The sequence below is a fragment of the Eurosta solidaginis genome, chromosome 4 (genome assembly GCF_040869045.1).
Source record: "Eurosta solidaginis isolate ZX-2024a chromosome 4, ASM4086904v1, whole genome shotgun sequence".
Taxonomy (NCBI): Eukaryota; Metazoa; Arthropoda; class Insecta; order Diptera; family Tephritidae; genus Eurosta; species Eurosta solidaginis.
The window spans coordinates 88,866,559-88,887,005 of record NC_090322.1 but is presented as its reverse complement, the minus strand read 5'-3'; the positions used below and the strand labels follow the sequence as shown (position 1 = coordinate 88,887,005).

The following is a 20,447-nucleotide window of genomic DNA, read 5'->3' as shown; positions in this document are numbered from 1 at the left end:
CTGGCAGCGTTTAGATCGAGAGATTCGTCTGATCGGAACGATCAGGCTTAGGTGGAGGGCAGTGCGACGAATATTAGCAACACTAAGGGATACTATCATCTCTAAGCCGGTGCTAAGTAGTGACTTGTATGCACATTAATAAATCAATCATTATGTCTACTCATATGTAAGTACACGCAGCGGAGAAGAGACGCACAAACACGTGAAGATATCTTATCTGAGATGCTCCCAAAAGTATGCATTTATAATTGTGCTCACATATACACGCGCCTATGAGAAGCTATAAACGTAGTAATTGTACAGCTGATAACCAACTAGTAAATTATAGAAATGGAAGCGCCGAGGAGTATGCGAACGAGAAATCACAGAGTATAAAAGGCAGCAACAGTAGAGGCACGCCAATAAGTTTGATTTAAGACGCTATCTGGCGAGAAATTGTAGTGTTACTCTGAAGTACTTTAATAAAGGCCTTTTTACTGTGAATTAAATTATTCTGTTAATAACTTAAATTTTATTATAATTTTATTTTTAGATGATTAACTATAAACGATTGTTTGACCTCCTACTACCGTTATATAAACTCTTTTTAATTGAAAATTATTTTCAATTTTTTAGTTCGGTTTGCTATAAAAGCGTGTTTTTTTAGTTTTTTTCAAATTATTATTTATTTTTAATTTTTTAGTTCAAGTAATTTTAAAAGTTTTAGTCGAGAGTGATGAAACCTCGAAACGCCAGCGGTCCGTGGATAAATCCAACCCCATGGCACCGAAAAGGGCCAAGACGCAGGGAGGCTGGACACGGTCTTTCGCCGAAATTGCCAAGGGTCGGCAGATCAGCAGCATTAATGTTGCCAACTGCCCGCGCCTGTCAAATACAACTAAAGCTCCACGCACATAAACTACATTATAACATATGATTATTTTTCCTTATATCGCCCTTGCTTTGAAAAAGAGGAATTTGCCTAAAGGATCACCTTTGCCACATTCCTCTTTTGCATTTATGAATTGGCTGGAACAAACGAATATATTAGGTGCGCCTACCTTTTTTGAAATTCGTTCATTCGAAGCAATTTTACATTTTTTTTTGTTACCTAAACTTAAAGTCGTTAATATTACATTAGTGATTTTTGTATTTTCCATTTTATGTTTTGTTTTCCTTCTCTTTTATATAAATATATAAATAAGTTGGTATATGAAGTTTCTTCTTCTACATTTATCTTAACAAATATATGTATACGTATTTATTAGAAAATAGTTTCGCTTGGCTGTTTGTATAATATTTTATGTACATCATGAATTTAATATAAACTAATAGTTATTATTCAATTTTATTTATTCTTGTTTTGTGTACAGTTTTTTTTTTCTTGTTACCTCATCAAAAATTATAACATTAGGGTCATTAATTTTGATTAAAACGAACGGACCTTGGTATATATTTTCATGTTTGTGGCGTGGTTCTTTTTGCAAAAGAACTTTATCGCCTATTTTAATAGTTAACGGACGAGCCGTTTAATCATAAAAAGTTTTGCTTTGTATTTTATTTTTAATTATTAAATTTTTTGCCATTTCATGTGTTTTTTGCATTCTAAATTTAATCTCTTTATCATAGTTTTCGGCGTTATAAAGTGGGTCATTTTTTTCCTTTTGCAATTCGAAGGGAGAAAATTATTGTCGAAAACTGTGCTAGTTTTGTATTGTGTAGGAAAGTAAAGTATTCTAAATAAATAACCCAATAATAAAAAGTTGTGTTTAATATGCACGTAAATATTCATTAAAAACTCTATGATTACATTCAATTGTAACTACAGGTTCGTGATTGTATGCAGTTAAAAAATTATGTTTACTATTTAAAAGTTTAGTTAATTCCTCAAATAATTCAATTTTAAATTCTGTGCCTAAATCTGATTTTATGGCGTTCATTACGCCGTGGTTAAAATAAATTTTTCGAAAATTGCTGAAGCAATTGTTTTTGCTGATTTGTTTGGTATAGCAACTGTTACCAGATATTTGGTCATGTCGCAAATCATGGTAACTGCGAACTTGTTACGGTTTTTGAACTCAGGAAGAGTTCCTATTGTATCATGACTACCCTACAAGACGGAGGTAACCAGTTCACTCACACATTCAAAGCTTTTTTCGCTCTCCACTAACACATCGCCGTTTCTTGCTGTCATCGAAATGACAGCGTCATCTTAATACGACAATTTATTAATTATTCCGGGAAACATTTTAAAACGATGAAAAACTATAATTGTGGTAATTAAACTAAAAAACTAAAAAAGTGCTTGTGCTACGGGCTTTTAGGTGTGACGTGTGTTAGCTGTTTAGGCACTTCTAAATTAACCTGGCGCATTAACTAGAGGCAGCCAAGTCCTCTTGCCACCAATTGGAATTGGAAGATTCGATTTCCAAAACTAAAAAAGGTAACGTTTTCAAGACAGTTCACAACCTAAACAAAGGTGGTATCAAAAGACGCGTGTCGAGATCCGTTTTTAGAATCTGAAAGTTGTATAGAATCGACGGGATGGCCTAGAAGGTTTCAGGTGGTCATACTAAATCGCTCCCGGGGAGGGTCCTTATCGCTACAACCAAAGCAACATTATTTACTCTCTGCTTTTCATTCATACGTATGTGTATTTTTAAATAATAAAAAAATGTTATATTATTCTAATATATATCATCTCTGCCAGGGTGCGATTCAGCTCAGGATATGCCAAAACAACAAGAAACCTACAATTAAATGCAGATTCACGTGTCATTTGCCAAGGATTTACCGGTAAACAAGGTACTTTCCACAACCAACATGCTTTGGAATACGGTACAAAATTGGTTGGATGTATTTTCCCAAAAAAGGGTGGAACTACGCATCTTGGTTTGCCAGTATTTGCTTCGGTAATTTATATTGATTTGTATTGATTAAAAATTGCAATAGTAGATAATGTAATGTGAATTAAAATTGAATAGGTAGCCGAAGCAAAAAATGCAACTGATCCGCATGCTACTGTTGTTTATGTGCCGACACCGGGAGCTGCTGCTACTATCATAGCAGTCTTACTAGCACGACATTTCTTTGATTGGTTGCATAATCGAAATTGTGCCCTCACATGATATGGTTCGTATTAAGCACGCTATGTTAAAGCAAAATAAATTTCGTCTAGTCAGGCCCGATTGTCCAGGTACATCGCACCAGAAAGGGTAAGTAAATTGCCTACCATATTAAATATATAAACAACATGTATGAATTTGTTAGTGATAATTTGTCATGCTTTTGTTGATAATCAACTGAAGGAGGCAAATACCAAAGAGTTCAAAGTTCATGTAAATATCAATTGATTTCTTTAAATAGCGTTTGGAGAACAAAACCCATATGTATGTATGCATACAACTGCATAGAAAGGGAGGGATTAATTAATTATGATCAGTAGATTTATAGGATTTTTATTATTTTCGCTGCGTCGCCGTTGCCATTACATTGCGTTAAGAGAGGACATCAACACCTTACCCACAACCAGTTAAAATTTTAGTAAATTTTGCTCTTTTCATTACTGATTCAAAACGTGGGAAGTTATATATGTAGCATTCCATGGAGAATGGTAAATTTTAGCCGACTTTCGCATTGCGGTCATTATTAATATTCAATCCCTAGAAGGTTCAATGTAGTCATATCAATAGGTCCGGAGATGGTCGGGTTAGTACCTCAATGGTGCTTGTTACCGGAACGTAGATAGATAATTTATTGAGGATTGCACAGTAACTTGCACATCTCCTTCACAGCACTTCATCGTAGCCGACTTCTTTGATGAACCCTAGCAGAGTTCTTGGCTTGAGGGATTAAATGTGGGAATGCACTGGCCATGGTGGGCCCATAAACTTAGCCCTACGTTTTGAGATTGCTTCGTATTCTTGGAGGATATGGTCCGCCGTCTGCTGATCGATCACAAAATCGGCATGTGTTATTCGATAGTATGCCCACTTTCTGCATACAGCTGCTCAGTCTATAATGCCCTGTAAGAAAGCTCTTGGGATTCTTCGGTTATCTTTCGATAGGTCTATTATTGCCCTGTAGCGACTTGTGCTATAACTTCCTAACAGTAACTTAGATTGTCTCAAAGGTGGCGTATTGCTCCAGTGTTCTTGTCTCTTTCCCCCCTTCTCCTAATAAATGCCCCTGTGAGCCAACTGACAGGAACGGATCGGGATCGATGGGTCATGCAGTTCCTGCCTCTCTTTCCGGTTGTCTGCCTGCTCTTGTTGTAGCAGTGCTTCGGCCCACCCAATAGGTGCGACAGATCACAAATTGTCATCAATGTCCTCTAACGGGAGTCCAAGGAAACAGACATTTTCAACAGGGGTGGACCATAATGAGAGGAGTGTTAGAGGCGTTGATTCCACAATACAGCTAAAGAGATGGTTGATGTCATGTGGGGACACATTATAAGCAGGACATATGTTTTGTATGTCGGGGTTGATTCTGGATAGGTAAGAGTTTAACCTGTTCCAGTATCCAGATCGAGGTTGGGCTAGAGTGACTCCCGTTTCCTTAGGGAGAGTGCGTTCCTACTCTGCTAGTTTTTTTCTTTGAGTACAGGATTCACCGGGAAATTCCTGGCATAGAGATCCGACGCCTGTTTGTGGAGTTCACTCAGGACCTGCTTGCATTTTTCAGCTTCATGCGGCTGTGTTCTCAGGTGCCGTATTTTCTCATAATGTAATGAGGGCGTGAACAAGAAGCCACAAAAGATTTGTAAAAGTTACGAGGACGTCGGGTTTTGGGATCAAGCCCAGAGCAACCTGTCCGATGCAACCATCCCTTGCACGTGACACACTGACAAGAGTATGACCGTCCTAAATAGATTCTTTTCCGGCAAACGCAGCAAAACCATTTCTCATGACCGGGGTCAGGAGAAGGACACGGATTGGGTTCGATACCTTCCCGGAGGAGGAGAGTATGGCGCAGACCCGCTGCATGGATCTTGTGGGAGGATGATAATTTGTGGGAGGGACGCAACAAACTAAACACTAGAGTCCGCCTGCTCATTACCATGTACTCCCCTGTGGCCTGGTACCCAGTGCAACAGTACTACGTTGTGCACCCAAGGACCAGTGCTGACTTTATTTCGAACGCCACAATTGCCTTTAGTTGGGCCTGACTGTCTGACTGAGTATGGCAATTGTTTCATTGGAGTATCAGCGCTGAATGTTCAGCTTAGCGCACCAACATATGGCGAATACTTCCGCCTGAAAGCTGCTCGTATGTGCTTTTAGAGGTACTGATATTTTGGCTCTGGGTCCGGAGACTTTGCCTTCAATCCCCTCTGGCGTCTTCGAACCAGGGCCGTAGAGAGAAAATCCGGGCCCGGGATTAAAAAAATTTACGGGCCCCCTATAAAAAATCCACTAATACATTTGATTAACGTGAATTAATGACGTTTCATTCATAAATCATTATTGATGGATTACATAAAAAAAATTTTTGCCACATCAACTAAATGATTTTTGGCTAAGAGCTGACAATAAAATTAACATAGAATATTTACTATTTGTGTTATTTTTAGAAATAAAATTCTCTTTTAACAGCCACATATTATTTCAAATAATCTTTTCTAGTTATTTGGTAACATTTTCATACATTTCTGATAAATTTAATGATGATTATAAATTTTAATTATTCAATATAGAATGTTCGGATATCAAAGAGTGGCTTTACTTGCTTTTTTCGCTGCAAAATTTTTTATAATAATATCAAAATTTAACTGTCTTGCCAAAACGGATGCAACACAAAGCGTTCATTCTTGAAAGGACGCTGAAGAACGTTCTGCACTAAAATTGTATACATATTTTGAAAATAGACGGCATTTAGCAATACCAATGGTGACAGACCTTTATCAAAATTTGCTTCGTAAATATGTTTCAAGTGAACTATTTCACATTCTAAGCTTTGAGAAATATCCTACTTGTATTTTTCGACAAATTTTACTGCGCTCGCCCGAACCGTAGTTTCATCCATGTCTTAAATTGCCACAAAAAGGAAAACTTTTCGTTCAAATTTCTCATAGCTGCAAATCGTTCAGTAATGCCAGTGATTACCGAATCAACGATCACTAAGAATGTATTGTTTTTGAAATCAGACTCTGAATCATCCGTAATCATCTAATTTAAATTATCTTCAGAACGCCTTTTGGGTTTTCTCTTTCGAATGTCCGGAAACTTTGGCGAGATGTTCAATTGAATAGCAACTGTTTTGCATTTGTTTAAAATTGTTTCCCATTGGTTCCTGATCAGCTTCAAATCAGCTAATAAGACATCTAGATGTCGGACCTCAACATCTGTGGTGGCGTCTCTCGCTTGGAGGACCACGCTTCTTTCATTAATGGTAGGGGTTTGAACCAAATTGAGGACAGCAAGATACATTCGAACTTGTTGATGTACTTGAGAATGCCGGTAACATCGCCGTATGCTTGCGTAGTCAAATTTGGCTTTTGGCTGAAAGACTATGAAGAGAGCTAGGTACATTTTTTTTGAGGATGTCACATCGTTGTGGAGTGCTGCCGAAGAAAATAATTGCAGCCGTACAACATTCTGCAGCATCAACACCACATAAATTGATAGCGTTTTCTTTTCTGAAATAAATTGTTGCCTAAGTAAATGGTAATACTCTACCCCATCGGGTTAGGGGGTCAGAATATACCCGCTGTAGGTATGCCTGTCTTATGCGTTAGCGGGGACTAAAATATCAGATTCCAGGGGCTGTGTAGCGCAACCCTGCAGGTTGCCAGCGCAATATATAGCTTCCCCAAACCTAATTGTCAATCTCACCTATCCGCGGCGAATCCTGTTTTACTAATAGACGCGGCTATGACGACCCAAGCTCCTCATGGAACTTGGGATAGGGAGGGAGGGGATGGCCTGAAGGTTTAATGTGGTCACATAAATCGTTCCCGAGATGGTCGGGCTAGCACCTTAATGGTGCTGTGGTACCGGAGCGTACCGGATCTGTATCCGGCAAAGGACCATCACATCGATAATACTCCTCAAAGCCTTCGGGGAGCAACCTTATCGCTACAACAACAACAACAACAATAGAGTTACTCCTACCCCAGAAAATGGTCAACATTTATAGTGCATACAAAGAACATTTCAACTCACCAAATTCACTCATATCAACAGAGTATATGTGGAACTTAAGAGCGAATTGAGAGTTTCACAAAGTTGCACTGCCACACCGCCATTTTATACAGGGTAAAAAAGTAACGCTTTTGCGTTGCGAGCAGGCAAGAATTTTCACAAAAGAACGAAATACCCCGTAAAGGCGTTGCCTGTTTTTTAGAATAGAACAACAACGCTTGCGTAACACTTTATCCAGAAAAGAAAACGCTATCATAGCTGCGGGTTGCACAAGGCGAGTAATCAGCATTCGAGTTTTTGTCGAGAATGTGACGTAGTGCTCCGTTGTAAGCATCTTTCATATTGGCGCCGTTATCGTACCTTTGTGCACGACAATCTTCAATCATGTATGGCAAATTAGATCAGGGATTTTCTGAGCAGTTTTTTGGTTACAATTCACGAAAGCCAAAATCTGTTCTAGAATTGTAAATTTGTTGCTTTCGAATTGAAATGGAGTGAGCGCAAAATGAACGTAGTCAACGTGACTAGCATCAAGCACATCATCAACGATAATAGCAAAATACTTAGCTTTCTTGCCTTGATCTAATATAGTTTCCCTCACATGCTTTGCACAAATTTCTATAAACTCGTTCTGAATGTCTGAGGAAAGATAGTGAACTTGTAAACATTTGTGCTGCTATTGTGAAATCCTAACTTTCTCCAAATGATCTCTAAGTATCGGATCATAATGGCTTATGAGATCTTAGATGCCCAAAAAATGTCCATCCTTTCGCTTTTTGAAAAAAAAAATAGTGTCCAAAATTCTATATAAAATTTCTTTCCACTTTTGAGTTTCAGTGATTAGCTGTTCATTGATAAGTGTATCAATTGTAGCTTCCTTTCGAATTAGGTTTTGTAAAGATCGCCATTGAATATAACATTTAATGTGATCTTCAGTATTTTCGTGTGATGGCAGTTTAGCGTACCTGGAATTTCGAATATTGGCCAGGACAACAAATTTTAGGTCGATTTAAAGTATTGGTGCCTAACAGACGGCATGGTAGGCAATAAAAAGCATTGCTACTGGCACTCCACACCAACCAGTGGCTCTCCACTTTCTCTCCATTTGGCAAGATTCTGTTTAACAACGAGGTAGGAAATGCCTCGTCATGACAATCACGTGGAAAAATAACAGGGCACTTTTGATGACCTCGACGAATTATTTCGTTAACATTGGCAAACCACGAGCCAAACTGAAATTGGTTCATTTAGAAAGGCTGGCAGCGTTTAGATCGAGAGATTCGTCTGATCGGAACGATCAGGCTTAGGTGGAGGGCAGTGCGACGAATATTAGCAACACTAAGGGATACTATCATCTCTAAGCCGGTGCTAAGTAGTGAATTGTATGCACATTAATAAATCAATCATTATGTCTACTCATATGTAAGTACACGCAGCGGAGAAGAGACGCACAAACACGTGAAGATATCTTATCTGAGATGCTCCCAAAAGTATGCAATTATAATTGTGCTCACATATACACGCGCCTATGAGAAGCTATAAACGTAGTAATTGTACAGCTGATAACCAACTAGTAAATTATAGAAATGGAAGCGCCGAGGAGTATGCGAACGAGAAATCACAGAGTATAAAAGGCAGCAACAGTAGAGGCACGCCAATCAGTTTGATTTAAGACGCTATCTGGCGAGAAATAGTAGTGTTACTCTGAAGTACTTTAATAAAGGCCTTTTTACTGTGAATTAAATTATTCTGTTAATAACTTAAATTTTATTATAATTTTATTTTTAGATGATTAACTATAAACGATTGTTTCACCTCCTACTACCGTTATATAAACTCTTTTTAATTGAAAATTATTTTCTATTTTTTAGTTCGGTTTTTCCATAAAAGCGTGTTTTTTTAGTTTTTTCAAATTATTATTTATTTTTAATTTTTTAGTTCAAGTAATTTTAAAAGTTTTAGTCGAGAGTGATGAAACCTCGAAACGCCAGCGGCCCGTGGATAAATCCAACCCCATGGCACCGAAAAGGGCCAGGACGCAGGGAGGCTGGACACGGTCTTTCGCCGAAATTGCCAAGGGTCGGCAGATCAGCAGCATTAATGTTGCCAACTGCCCGCGCCTGTCAAATACAACTAAAGCTCCACGCACATAAACTACATTATAACATATGATTATTTTTCCTTATATCGCCCTTGCTTTGAAAAAGAGGAATTTGCCTAAAGGATCACCTTTGCCACATTCCTCTTTTGCATTTATGAATTGGCTGGAACGAACGAATATATTAGGTGCGCCTACCTTTTTTGAAATTCGTTCATTCGAAGCAATTTTACATTTTTTTTTGTTACCTATACTTAAAGTCGTTAATGATGTATATTGGAACGATTTTCCGTCATCCCTTGTCAAATTTGGTTTTGAGACAAACCGGTTTCGGCGTTGTGCCATCGTCAGTGTCGATTTTCGTTCTGATCTGTTGTTGTCGTTTGTCCTGTATTTATAGTTCGTAGGTATATGAGCAGGTATTGTCAAATTGATGTTTGTGTATATTTAGTTATTTGTATGTGCTGTGTGTTCATTTAGAACCGAGGGTGGTTTACTAATCGATTTGTGTGGCTGACTGGGGTAGGTAGAAATCTGTGATTTTAGTCGTTTGACCTTCTTTGTCGATTTTTTGTTTTGGTGTGTTAATTGTTTTGTGTTTATTTGTTGTTGTGTGTTTGTCTGCTGTACCTGTGTGATTAAGTTGTTTCCTGTAAACAAGTTTTAAAGGCTCAAATATTGTGTCAGAAATTGTGTTTATCTGTTCGTTTATTATTCTACCGTCGAATGTTTTCTGTTTGTAGATTTCCATGTTTTCGAGTACGTTGAGACGTCGGCCCTTTTCCTGTATGTGAAGAACCCTAACTGTTTTATTGATGTTTGCTGGGGAACATTCATTCTCGACCATGTGATTCGCGAAGTTAGACTCGGGTATAATGTTTGGATTCCGTATTTTTTTGTTGTAATCTCTAATATGTTCTCTGAACCTTGTTCTTATTTGCCGTCCTGTTTGTCCTATGTAACTATGCTGGCATCCGCAGGTGAGCTTGTATACGTATTAATATTACATTAGTGATTTTTGTATTTTCCATTTTATGTTTTGTTTTCCTTCTCTTTTATATAAATATATAAATAAGTTGGTATATGAAGTTTCTTCTTCTACATTTATCTTAACAAATATATGTATACGTATTTATTAGAAAATAGTTTCGCTTGGCTGTTTGTATAATATTTTATGTACATCATGAATTTAATATAAACTAATAGTTATTATTCAATTTTATTTATTCTTGTTTTGTGTACAGTTTTTTTTTCTTGTTACCTCATCAAAAATTATAACATTAGGGTCATTAATTTTGATTAAAACGAACGGACCTTGGTATATATTTTCATGTTTGTGGCGTGGTTCTTTTTGCAAAAGAACTTTATCGCCTATTTTAATAGTTAACGGACGAGCCGTTTTATCATAAAAAGTTTTGCTTTGTATTTTATTTTTAATTGTTAAATTTTTTGCCATTTCATGTGTTTTTTGCATTCTAAATTTAATCTCTTTAGCATAGTTTTCGGCGTTATAAAGTGGGTCATTTTTTTCCTTTTGCAATTCGAAGGGAGAAAATTATTGTCGAAAACTGTGCTAGTTTTGTATTGTGTAGGAAAGTAAAGTATTCTAAATAAATAACCCAATCATAAAAAGTTGTGTTTAATATGCACGTAAATATTCATTAAAAACTCTATGATTACATTCAATTGTAACAACAGGTTCGTGATGGTATGCAGTTAAAAAATTATGTTTACTATTTAAAAGTTTAGTTAATTCCTCAAATAATTCAATTTTGAATTCTGTGCCTAAATCTGATTTTATGGCGTTCATTACGCCGTGGTTAAACTAAATTTTTCGAAAATTGCTGAAGCAATTGTTTTTGCTGATTTGTTTGGTATAGCAACTGTTACCAGATATTTGGTCATGTCGCAAATCATGGTAACTGCGAACTTGTTACGGTTTTTGAACTCAGGAAGAGTTCCTATTGTATCATGACTACCCTACAAGACGGAGGTAACCAGTTCACTCACACATTCAAAGCTTTTTTCGCTCTCCACTAACACATCGCCGTTTCTTGCTGTCATCGAAATGACAGTGTCATCTTAATACGACAATTTATTAATTATTCCGGGAAACATTTTAAAACGATGAAAAACTATAATTGTGGTAATTAAACTAAAAAACTAAAAAAGTGCTTGTGCTACGGGCTCTTAGGTGTGACGTGTGTTAGCTGTTTAGGCACTTCTAAATTAACCTGGCGCATTAACTAGAGGCAGCCAAGTCCTCTTGCCACCAATTGGAATTGGAAGATTCGATTTCCAAAACTAAAAAAGGTAACGTTTTCAAGACAGTTCACAACCTAAACAAAGGTGGTATCAAAAGACGCGTGTCGAGATCCGTTTTTAGAATCTGAAAGTTGTATAGAATCGACGGGATGGCCTAGAAGGTTTCAGGTGGTCATACTAAATCGCTCCCGGGGAGGGTCCTTATCGCTACAACCAAAGCAACATTATTTACTCTCTGCTTTTCATTCATACGTATGTGTATTTTTAAATAATAAAAGAAATGTAATATTATTCTAATATATATCATCTCTGCCGGGGTGCGATTCAGCTCAGGATATGCCAAAACAACAAGAAACCTACAATTAAATGCAGATTCACGTGTTATTTGCCAAGGATTTACCGGTAAACAAGGTACTTTCCACAACCAACATGCTTTGGAATACGGTACAAAATTGGTTGGATGTATTTTCCCAAAAAAGGGTGGAACTACGCATCTTGCTTTGCCAACATGCTTTGGAATACGGTACAAAATTGGTTGGATGTATTTTCCCAAAAAAGGGTGGAACTACGCATCTTGGTTTGCCAGTATTTGCTTCGGTAATTTATATTGATTTGTATTGATTAAAAATTGCAATAGTAGATAATGTAATGTGAATTAAAATTGAATAGGTAGCCGAAGCAAAAAATGCAACTGATCCGCATGCTACTGTTGTTTATGTGCCGACACCGGGAGCTGCTGCTACTATCATAGCAGTCTTACTAGCACGACATTTCTTTGATTGGTTGCATAATCGAAATTGTGCCCTCACATGATATGGTTCGTATTAAGCACACTATGTTAAAGCAAAATAAATTTCGTCTAGTCAGGCCCGATTGTCCAGGTACATCGCACCAGAAAGGGTAAGTAAATTGCCTACCATATTAAATATATAAACAACATGTATGAATTTGTTAGTGATAATTTGTCATGCTTTTGTTGATAATCAACTGAAGGAGGCAAATACCAAAGAGTTCAAAGTTCATGTAAATATCAATTGATTTCTTTAAATAGCGTTTGGAGAACAAAACCCATATGTATGTATGCATACAACTGCATAGAAAGGGAGGGATTAATTAATTATGATCAGTAGATTTATAGGATTTTTATTATTTTCGCTGCGTCGCCGTTGCCATTACATTGCGTTAAGAGAGGACATCAACACCTTACCCACAACCAGTTAAAATTTTAGTAAATTTTGCTCTTTTCATTACTGATTCAAAACGTGGGAAGTTATATATGTAGCATTCCATGGAGAATGGTAAATTTTAGCCGACTTTCGCATTGCGGTCATTATTAATATTCAATCCCTAGAAGGTTCAATGTAGTCATATCAATAGGTCCGGAGATGGTCGGGTTAGTACCTCAATGGTGCTTGTTACCGGAACGTAGATAGATAATTTGTTGAGGATTGCACAGTAACTTGCACATCTCCTTCACAGCACTTCATCGTAGCCGACTTCTTTGATGAACCCTAGCAGAGTTCTTGTCTTGAGGGATTAAATGTGGGAATGCACTGGCCATGGTGGGCCCATAAACTTAGCCCTACGTTTTGAGATTGCTTCGTATTCTTGGAGGATATGGTCCGCCGTCTGCTGATCGATCACAAAATCGGCATGTGTTATTCGATAGTATGCCCACTTTCTGCATACAGCTGCTCAGTCTATAATGCCCTGTAAGAAAGCTCTTGGGATTCTTCGGTTATCTTTCGATAGGTCTATTATTGCCCTGTAGCGACTTGTGCTATAACTTCCTAACAGTAACTTAGATTGTCTCAAAGGTGGCGTATTGCTCCAGTGTTCTTCTCTCTTTTCCCCCCTTCTCCTAATAAATGCCCCTGTGAGCCAACTGACAGGAACGGCTCGGGATCGATGGGTCATGCAGTTCCTGCCTCTCTTTCCGGGTTGTCTGCCTGCTCTTGTTGTAGCAGTGCTTCGCCCCATCCAATAGGTGCGACAGATCACAAATTGTCATCAATGTCCTCTAACGGGAGTCCAAGGAAACAGAAATTTTCAACAGGGGTGGACCATAATGAGAGGAGTGTTAGAGGCGTTGATTCCACAATACAGCTAAAGAGATGGTTGATGTCATGTGGGGACACATTATAAGCAGGACATATGTTTTGTATGTCGGAGTTGATTCTGGATAGGTAAGAGTTTAACCTGTTCCAGTATCCAGATCGAGGTTGGGCTAGAGTGACTCCCGTTTCCTTAGGGAGAGTGCGTTCCTACTCTGCTAGTTTTTTGTTTGACTACAGGATTCACCGGGCAATTCCTGGCATAGAGGTCCGACGCCTGTTTGTGGAGTTCACTCAGGACCTGCTTGCATTTTTCAGCTTCATGCGGCTGTGTTCTCAGGTGCCGTATTTTCTCATAATGTAATGAGGGCGTGAACAACAAGAAGCCACAAAAGATTTGTAAAAGTTACGAGGACGTCGGGTTTTGGGATCAAACCCAGAGCAACCTGTCCGATGCAACCATCCCTTGCACGTGACACACTGACAAGAGTATGACCGTCCTAAAAAGATTCTTTTCCGGCAAACGCAGCAAAACCATTTCTCATGACCGGGGTCAGGAGAAGGACACGGATTGGGTTCGATACCTTCCCGGAGGAGGAGAATATGGCGCAGACCCGCTGCATGGATCTTCTGGGAGGATGATAATTTGTGGGAGGGACGCAACAAACTAAACACTAGAGTCCGCCTGCTCATTACCATGTACTCCCCTGTGGCCTGGTACCCAGTGCAACAGTACTACGTTGTGCACCCAAGGACCAGTGCTGACTTTATTTCGAACGCCACAATTGCCTTTAGTGGGGCCTGACTGTCTGACTGAGTATGGCAATGGTTTCATTGAAGTATCAGCGCTGAAGGTTCAGCTTAGCGCACCAACATATGGCGAATACTTCCGCCTGAAAGCTGCTCGTATGTGCTTTTAGAGGTACTGATATTTTGGCTCTGGGTCCGGAGACTCTGCCTTCAATCCCCTCTGCCGTCTTCGAACCAGGGCCGTAGAGAGAAAATCCGGGCCCGGGATTAAAAAAATTTACGGGCCCCCTATAAAAAATACACTAATACATTTGATTAACGTGAATTAAAATGGGGTCACACTGAACTGACAGTCCTTGGTCGGGAAAAATCCCGAGTCGCTCCGGTACATAGAACCGACTGCCTTGGGAAGCGCCTGATCTCTCCAGTTTTTTCGCCTCGCGAAACCTGGCATTGTCACCGACTAAATCTTCCGCGACCTTATTTACAACATGGACGCCCCAAATGTCGACCATATTGAACATCCACGTCGATGGCACTACGCTACCGACTGTCCTACACCCCAAAATCTTGGGTGTGACGTTTGATCAGGATCTACATTTTGGTGCGCACGCAACCGCAATTGTTCCAAGAATTCAGAGCCGTAATAAAATCCTCAAATCCCTTGCTGGCAGTACCTGGGGAAAAGATAAAGAAACGCTCTTGACCACATACAAAGCAATTAGCCAGCCGATTACGTGCTACGCGTCACCCATATGGTCGCCAAGCCTAAAAACCACCCACTGGAAGAAACTACAGGCCTGCCAAAATACTGCTCTCAGAATCGCCACGGGCTGTCTTCTTATGTCCCCAGAACACCATCTGCATAATGAGGCGAGAATACTCCCCATCAGGGAGAGAAATGAGATGCTGACTAAACAGTTTCTGTTGAATACCCAGAAACCTGGGCATCCCAACAGACATCTGATTGACGAACCAGCACCGCCTAGGGGCCTAAGGAGTCATCTCCGTAAGCATTTTGAGGAAATACGGCACCTGAGAACCCAGCCGTATGAAGCGGAAAAACACAAGCAGGTCCTTGGTGAACTCCATAGACAGGCGTCGGACCTTTATGTCGGGAATTGCCCGGTGAATCCAGTACTTGAAGAAAAATATCCAGAACTCGCAGAAGAGGAACGCATACTCCCCAGGGAAACGCGTGTCACTCTTGCTCAACTTCGTTCTGGATACTGTAACAGGTTAAACTCTTACCTATCCAGAATCAACCCCGACATACAAAATGTATGCCCTGCTTGCAATGTGTCCCCACATGACACCAACCATCTCTTTAATTGTAATGTGGAACCAACGCCTCTAACACCCCTTTCCTTATGGTCCACCCCTGTTGAAACGGCAAGTTTCCTTGGACTCCCGTTAGAGGATATTGATGACAATTTGTGATCGGTCGCGCCTATTGGGTGGGGCGAGCATTGCTACAACAACAACAACAACATTAACGTGAATTAATGACGTTTCATTCATAAATCATTATTGATGGATTACATCAAAAAAATTTTTGCCACATCAACTAAATGATTTTTGGCTAAGAGCTGACAATAAAATTAACATAGAATATTTACTATTTGTGTTATTTTATTGTAACGTAGAAATAAAATTCTCTTTTAACAGCCACATATTATTTCAAATAATCTTTTCTAGTTATTTGGTAACATTTTCATACATTTCTGATAAATTTAATGATGATTATAAATTTTAATTATTCAATATAGAATGTTCGGATATCAAAGAGTGGCTTTACTTGCTTTTTTCGCTGCAAATTTTTTTATAATAATATCAAAATTTAACTGTCTTGCCAAAACGGATGCAACACAAAGCGTGGCAAGTCCTAAAACTCGCTCTTTAGATGAACACGATCTATGAAAGTCTTTCATTCTTGAAAGGACGCTGAAGGAACGTTCTGCACTAAAATTGTATACATATTTTGAAAATAGACGGCATTTAGCAATACCAATGGTGACAGACCTTTATCAAAATTTGCTTCGTAAATATGTTTCAAGTGAACTATTTCACATTCTAAGCTTTGAGAAATATCCTACTTGTATTTTTCGACAAATTTAGCGCAATATATAGCTTCCCCAAACCTAATTGTCAACCTCACCTATCCGCGGCGAATCCTGTTTTACTAACAGACGCGGCTCTGGCGACCCCAAGCTCCTCATGGAACTTGGGATGGGGAGGGAGGGGATGGCCTGAAGGTTTAATGTTGTCACATAAATCGTTCCCGAGATGGTCGGGCTAGCACCTTAATGGTGCTGTGGTACCGGAGCGTACCGGATCTGTATCCGGCAAAGGACCATCACATCGATAATACTCCTCAAAGCCTTCGGGGAGCAACCTTATCGCTACAACAACAACAACAACAACAATAGAGTTACTCCTACCTCAGAAAATGGTCAACATTTATAGTGCATACAAAGAACATTTCAACTCACCAAATTCACTCATATCAACAGAGTATATGTGGAACTTAAGAGCGAATTGAGAGTTTCACAAAGTTGCACTGCCACACCGCCATTTTATACAGGGTAAAAAAGTAACGCTTTTGCGTTGCGAGCAGGCAAGAATTTTCACAAAAGAACGAAATACCCCGTAAAGGCGTTGCCTGCTTTTTAGAATAGAACAAAAACGCTTGCGTAACACTTTATCCAGAAAAGAAAACGCTATCATAGCTGCGGGTTGCACAAGGCGAGTAATCATCATTCGAGTTTTTGTCGAGAATGTGACGTAGTGCTCCGTTGTAAGCATCTTTCATATTGGCGCCGTTATCGTACCCTTGTGCACGACAATCTTCAATCATGTATGGCAAATTAGATCAGGGATTTTCTGAGCAGTTTTTTGGTTACAATTCACGAAAGCCGAAATCTGTTCTGGAATTGTAAATTTGTTGCTTTCGAATTGAAATGGAGTGAGCGCAAAATGAACGTAGTCAACGTGACTAGCATCAAGCACAGCATCAACGATAATAGCAAAATACTTAGCTTTCTTGCCTTGATCTAATATAGTTTCCCTCACATGCTTTGCACAAATTTCTATAAACTCGTTCTGAATGTCTGAGGAAAGATAGTGAACTTGTAAACGTTTGTGCTGCTATTGTGAAATCCTAACTTTCTCCAAATGATCTCTAAGTATCGGATCATAATGGCTTATGAGATCTTAGATGCCCAAAAAATGTCCATCCTTTCGCTTTTTGAAAAAAAAATAGTGTCCAAAATTCTATATAAAATTTCTTTCCACTTTTGAGTTTCAGTGATTAGCTGTTCATTGATAAGTGTATCAATTGTAGCTTCCTTTCGAATTAGGTTTTGTAAAGATCGCCATTGAATATAACATTTAATGTGATCTTCAGTATTTTCGTGTGATGGCAGTTTAGCGTATAGCTTCTTCCATACCTGGAATTTCGAATATTGGCCAGGACAACAAATTTTAGGTCGATTTAAAGTATTGGTGCTTAACAGACGACATGGTAGGCAATAAAAAGCATTGCTACTGGCACTCCACACCAACCAGTGGCGCTCCACTTTCTCTCCATTTGGCAAGATTCTGTTTAACAACGAGGTAGGAAATGCCTCGTCATGACAATTACGTGGAAAAATAACAGGGCACTTTTGATGACCTCGACGAATTATTTCGTTAACATCTTCAGATCGCAAAAACTCATTATTCACGGTACCGATATCGAAGTCGTTTAAATAATCTAGGCTTTGATACAGAGTTGGTGGTATTGTTGGAAGGCTTTTTGAAGACGAACCTTCATCAGTGTTACCACGAAAACTTTACGATTTCGGATTCATGTAAACATATATTTTTGTTTGATGTTTTTATTGTCTCCTTACTGTTCGAGGGACCAGGTAAAAAATCATTATCAATATTCGTTGCTTTTGAAATTCGGCTTAAAATTTCCAAATGGAAGAACTAAAGACTCTCCTGAATTAAAAAAAATGTCTTAGTACCTCTAAATCGCGGGCCCCCCGAGAAATACCGGGCCCCCTGAGAAATATCGTGCCCTGCGCTTGCCAGGCTAAGGCTCCAGCTATTAGGAGTGATAAGCTGTCAGATCTAGAAGCAGCAAGTGGCTTAAGTCCTAGGAAGCTTCTAGTATTTGTCAAGAGGACGAAGTTTTTTTATAACATAGGTCCTGGTTCTTGAGAGGGTTTTCAGCTTGGTCGTTAAAACAAACTTCTGGTAACACTACGGACTCATTCAGTCTATGTGAGATCCTCACGAACCGGCCACTTCAACCTAACCTATATTTTGTGTTTTGATTTTTACTTTAGAATCTACTGGTTAAGTAAGCGATGTCAGCTAACTAAGCGTCTTCAAATGTAGATCCATAAGGAACATGAGGTCGCCAGAGCCTCGGCTGTTAAAGAAACAGGATTCGCCACGGGTAGGTGACGTTGACAATTGGGTTGGAGATGCAATATATTGCGCTGGCAACCCATTGAAAGGATTGCGCTACAAAACCCCTTGAATCAATTTGGTATTTTAGTCGCCTCTTACGACAGGCATAGCTACCACGGGTATACTCTAAGCCCACTAACCCGCTGTAGCCATGAGAAGCGTGAGTGCACTTTGGGTGTCGCAAGGCAAGTTCCGTCGTGTCTTGTGTTGTTGGGTGAGCGGCCAGGCAAGGCAGCAGGGTACACATGCACCATTCAGGAGGATACCCTCGCTGAGCCCAGAACATCGGAAAATTAGATGTACTGCTCAGATCCAGCAAACGAGTATGTTCTGTACTGGCATATGATAAACTTGCAGACAACCAAATGTTTACTTTCCTGTCTAAAAGGGAATTGGTGCTCGGCACTGCTGCTAAAGAAGGATAGACGTAGTCATATCAATTCGTTCCCGGGTTACTCGGGGAAAGCAGTTTTAGCAGTACTTTGCCCGTTTCAATTTGCACATCCATTCAAAGAACTTCGCATAATGGATTAAACAGTCATCTGCATTTATTGGTTTTTGTTTTTGTAGCACGCCTAATTTACTATCTATTACCCCAACATCTATAAATTATCCCTTGTTATAATCTTCGGGTACCCCCGGTACCGGAAGATGCCTTGGCATGGTGGAGGTTCACTTGCATTTATTTTACAGGTCCTGATTCTGGTTATCTGAAATCCCCTTGAGTATCTTGTATTTATTAAGCACTTCCGGTTATATTAAAAACTTAATATCTATCCTTACTGATATTCGTTTCTTTTTCATTCTAGGTAATTCGATTTGACGATATGGGCATAGCAATATTCCAGCTGTGGCTGTAAGAAGAACGTACATTTGCTCAAACTATAAGAAAACTGCGACAATTGTCCCTCGGCCTTTTTAATATCACATATAAGGCCCTACCACGCATATTATGGGAAAGGGTCAAGTTCAAAGGCTCAACATCACCTGCAAATCGACTTTGATAGCACGAAATGGGGCTGCATATATTCCGGTATTATATCTACAACACTCATATCTATGCAAACTGATACTAACAACACCACCCGCGCAGGAAAAATTGAGCATCATCAGTGTGAGCTTCGAAACTCAAAATTGTTTCAGAAAGGGTACGACTACGAATGAGTTTATGTCTTTACATATGTGGTTTGTACATATAAATATGCACATAAGTAAGGTTTACTATAAAATTAAGGAATTTATTTGTAAAAACCATTGTATACATAATTTATTCATAATTAAATATTATTTAAACAAAAGGGACGCGTTTCATTCATATAAAAAGCGTATTGACAGAAGGTAACCGGTACGGGTAACCGATAGGCCAGTTACCCGTGTTGTTGTTGTTGCATATGTTTTGGTTAGCGATAACGAAAACATACCTAATGAAGTAACTTAAAAATGTAAATAACATCGAGCGAGAAGGAATGTCGAAAACACAATAGGTAAGAGCGAGAAAGCGAGTCACACGTACACTATTTTGAGAGAGCGCATGCGTTACCTTTTTCCCGACAGCAATGTAAAAGTCATTAAGACGATAATTGGTGACCAAGTTATTGGTAACGATTAAGTAATCGATTAGGTAACGGGTACCTGTCTTGTAGGGTAGTACATCAAATGGTTTACAAGGTGTTGGTGTTAAAACGAGCTTTTCTT

At 39.0% G+C, this 20,447-nt stretch overlaps 1 protein-coding gene and 1 pseudogene across 8 annotated transcripts; one reads left to right on the top strand and one right to left on the bottom strand.

The window, feature by feature from the left end:
- The window catches only part of LOC137248602 (cysteine desulfurase, mitochondrial-like), a 154,173-nt pseudogene that overhangs the window by 26,592 nt on the left and 107,134 nt on the right, over positions 1 to 20,447 (bottom strand).
- On the top strand, positions 1,747 to 19,954 carry LOC137248054 (succinate--CoA ligase [ADP/GDP-forming] subunit alpha, mitochondrial-like). Of its 8 annotated transcripts, none has more exons than XM_067778932.1 (6): positions 1,747 to 1,807; positions 2,690 to 2,891; positions 2,964 to 3,194; positions 11,816 to 12,084; positions 12,157 to 12,387; positions 19,562 to 19,954. In XM_067778932.1, exons 1-3 carry the CDS (start codon positions 1,782 to 1,784, stop codon positions 3,105 to 3,107), a joined length of 372 nt encoding a protein of 123 aa, XP_067635033.1. In that variant the 5' UTR covers positions 1,747 to 1,781; the 3' UTR covers positions 3,108 to 3,194; positions 11,816 to 12,084; positions 12,157 to 12,387; positions 19,562 to 19,954. The 8 variants fall into 8 exon arrangements, 2 of the variants coding, with proteins under 2 accessions (XP_067635033.1, XP_067635034.1); XR_010952034.1 differs by lacking the exon at positions 1,747 to 1,807 and adding an exon at positions 2,136 to 2,422 and having other exon boundaries at positions 2,702 to 2,891; positions 2,968 to 3,194; XR_010952032.1 differs by lacking the exon at positions 1,747 to 1,807 and adding an exon at positions 2,136 to 2,422 and having other exon boundaries at positions 2,702 to 2,891.

Coding starts and splice junctions, on each gene's coding strand:
- LOC137248054 (XM_067778933.1), top strand. CDS start 1,782: ATGATTACATTCAATTGTAACTACAG. Junction 1,808..2,689: donor ACATTCAATTGTAACTACAG/GTTCGTGATTGT, acceptor CATCTCTGCCAG/GGTGCGATTCAGCTCAGGAT. Junction 2,892..2,963: donor GTTTGCCAGTATTTGCTTCG/GTAATTTATATT, acceptor AAAATTGAATAG/GTAGCCGAAGCAAAAAATGC.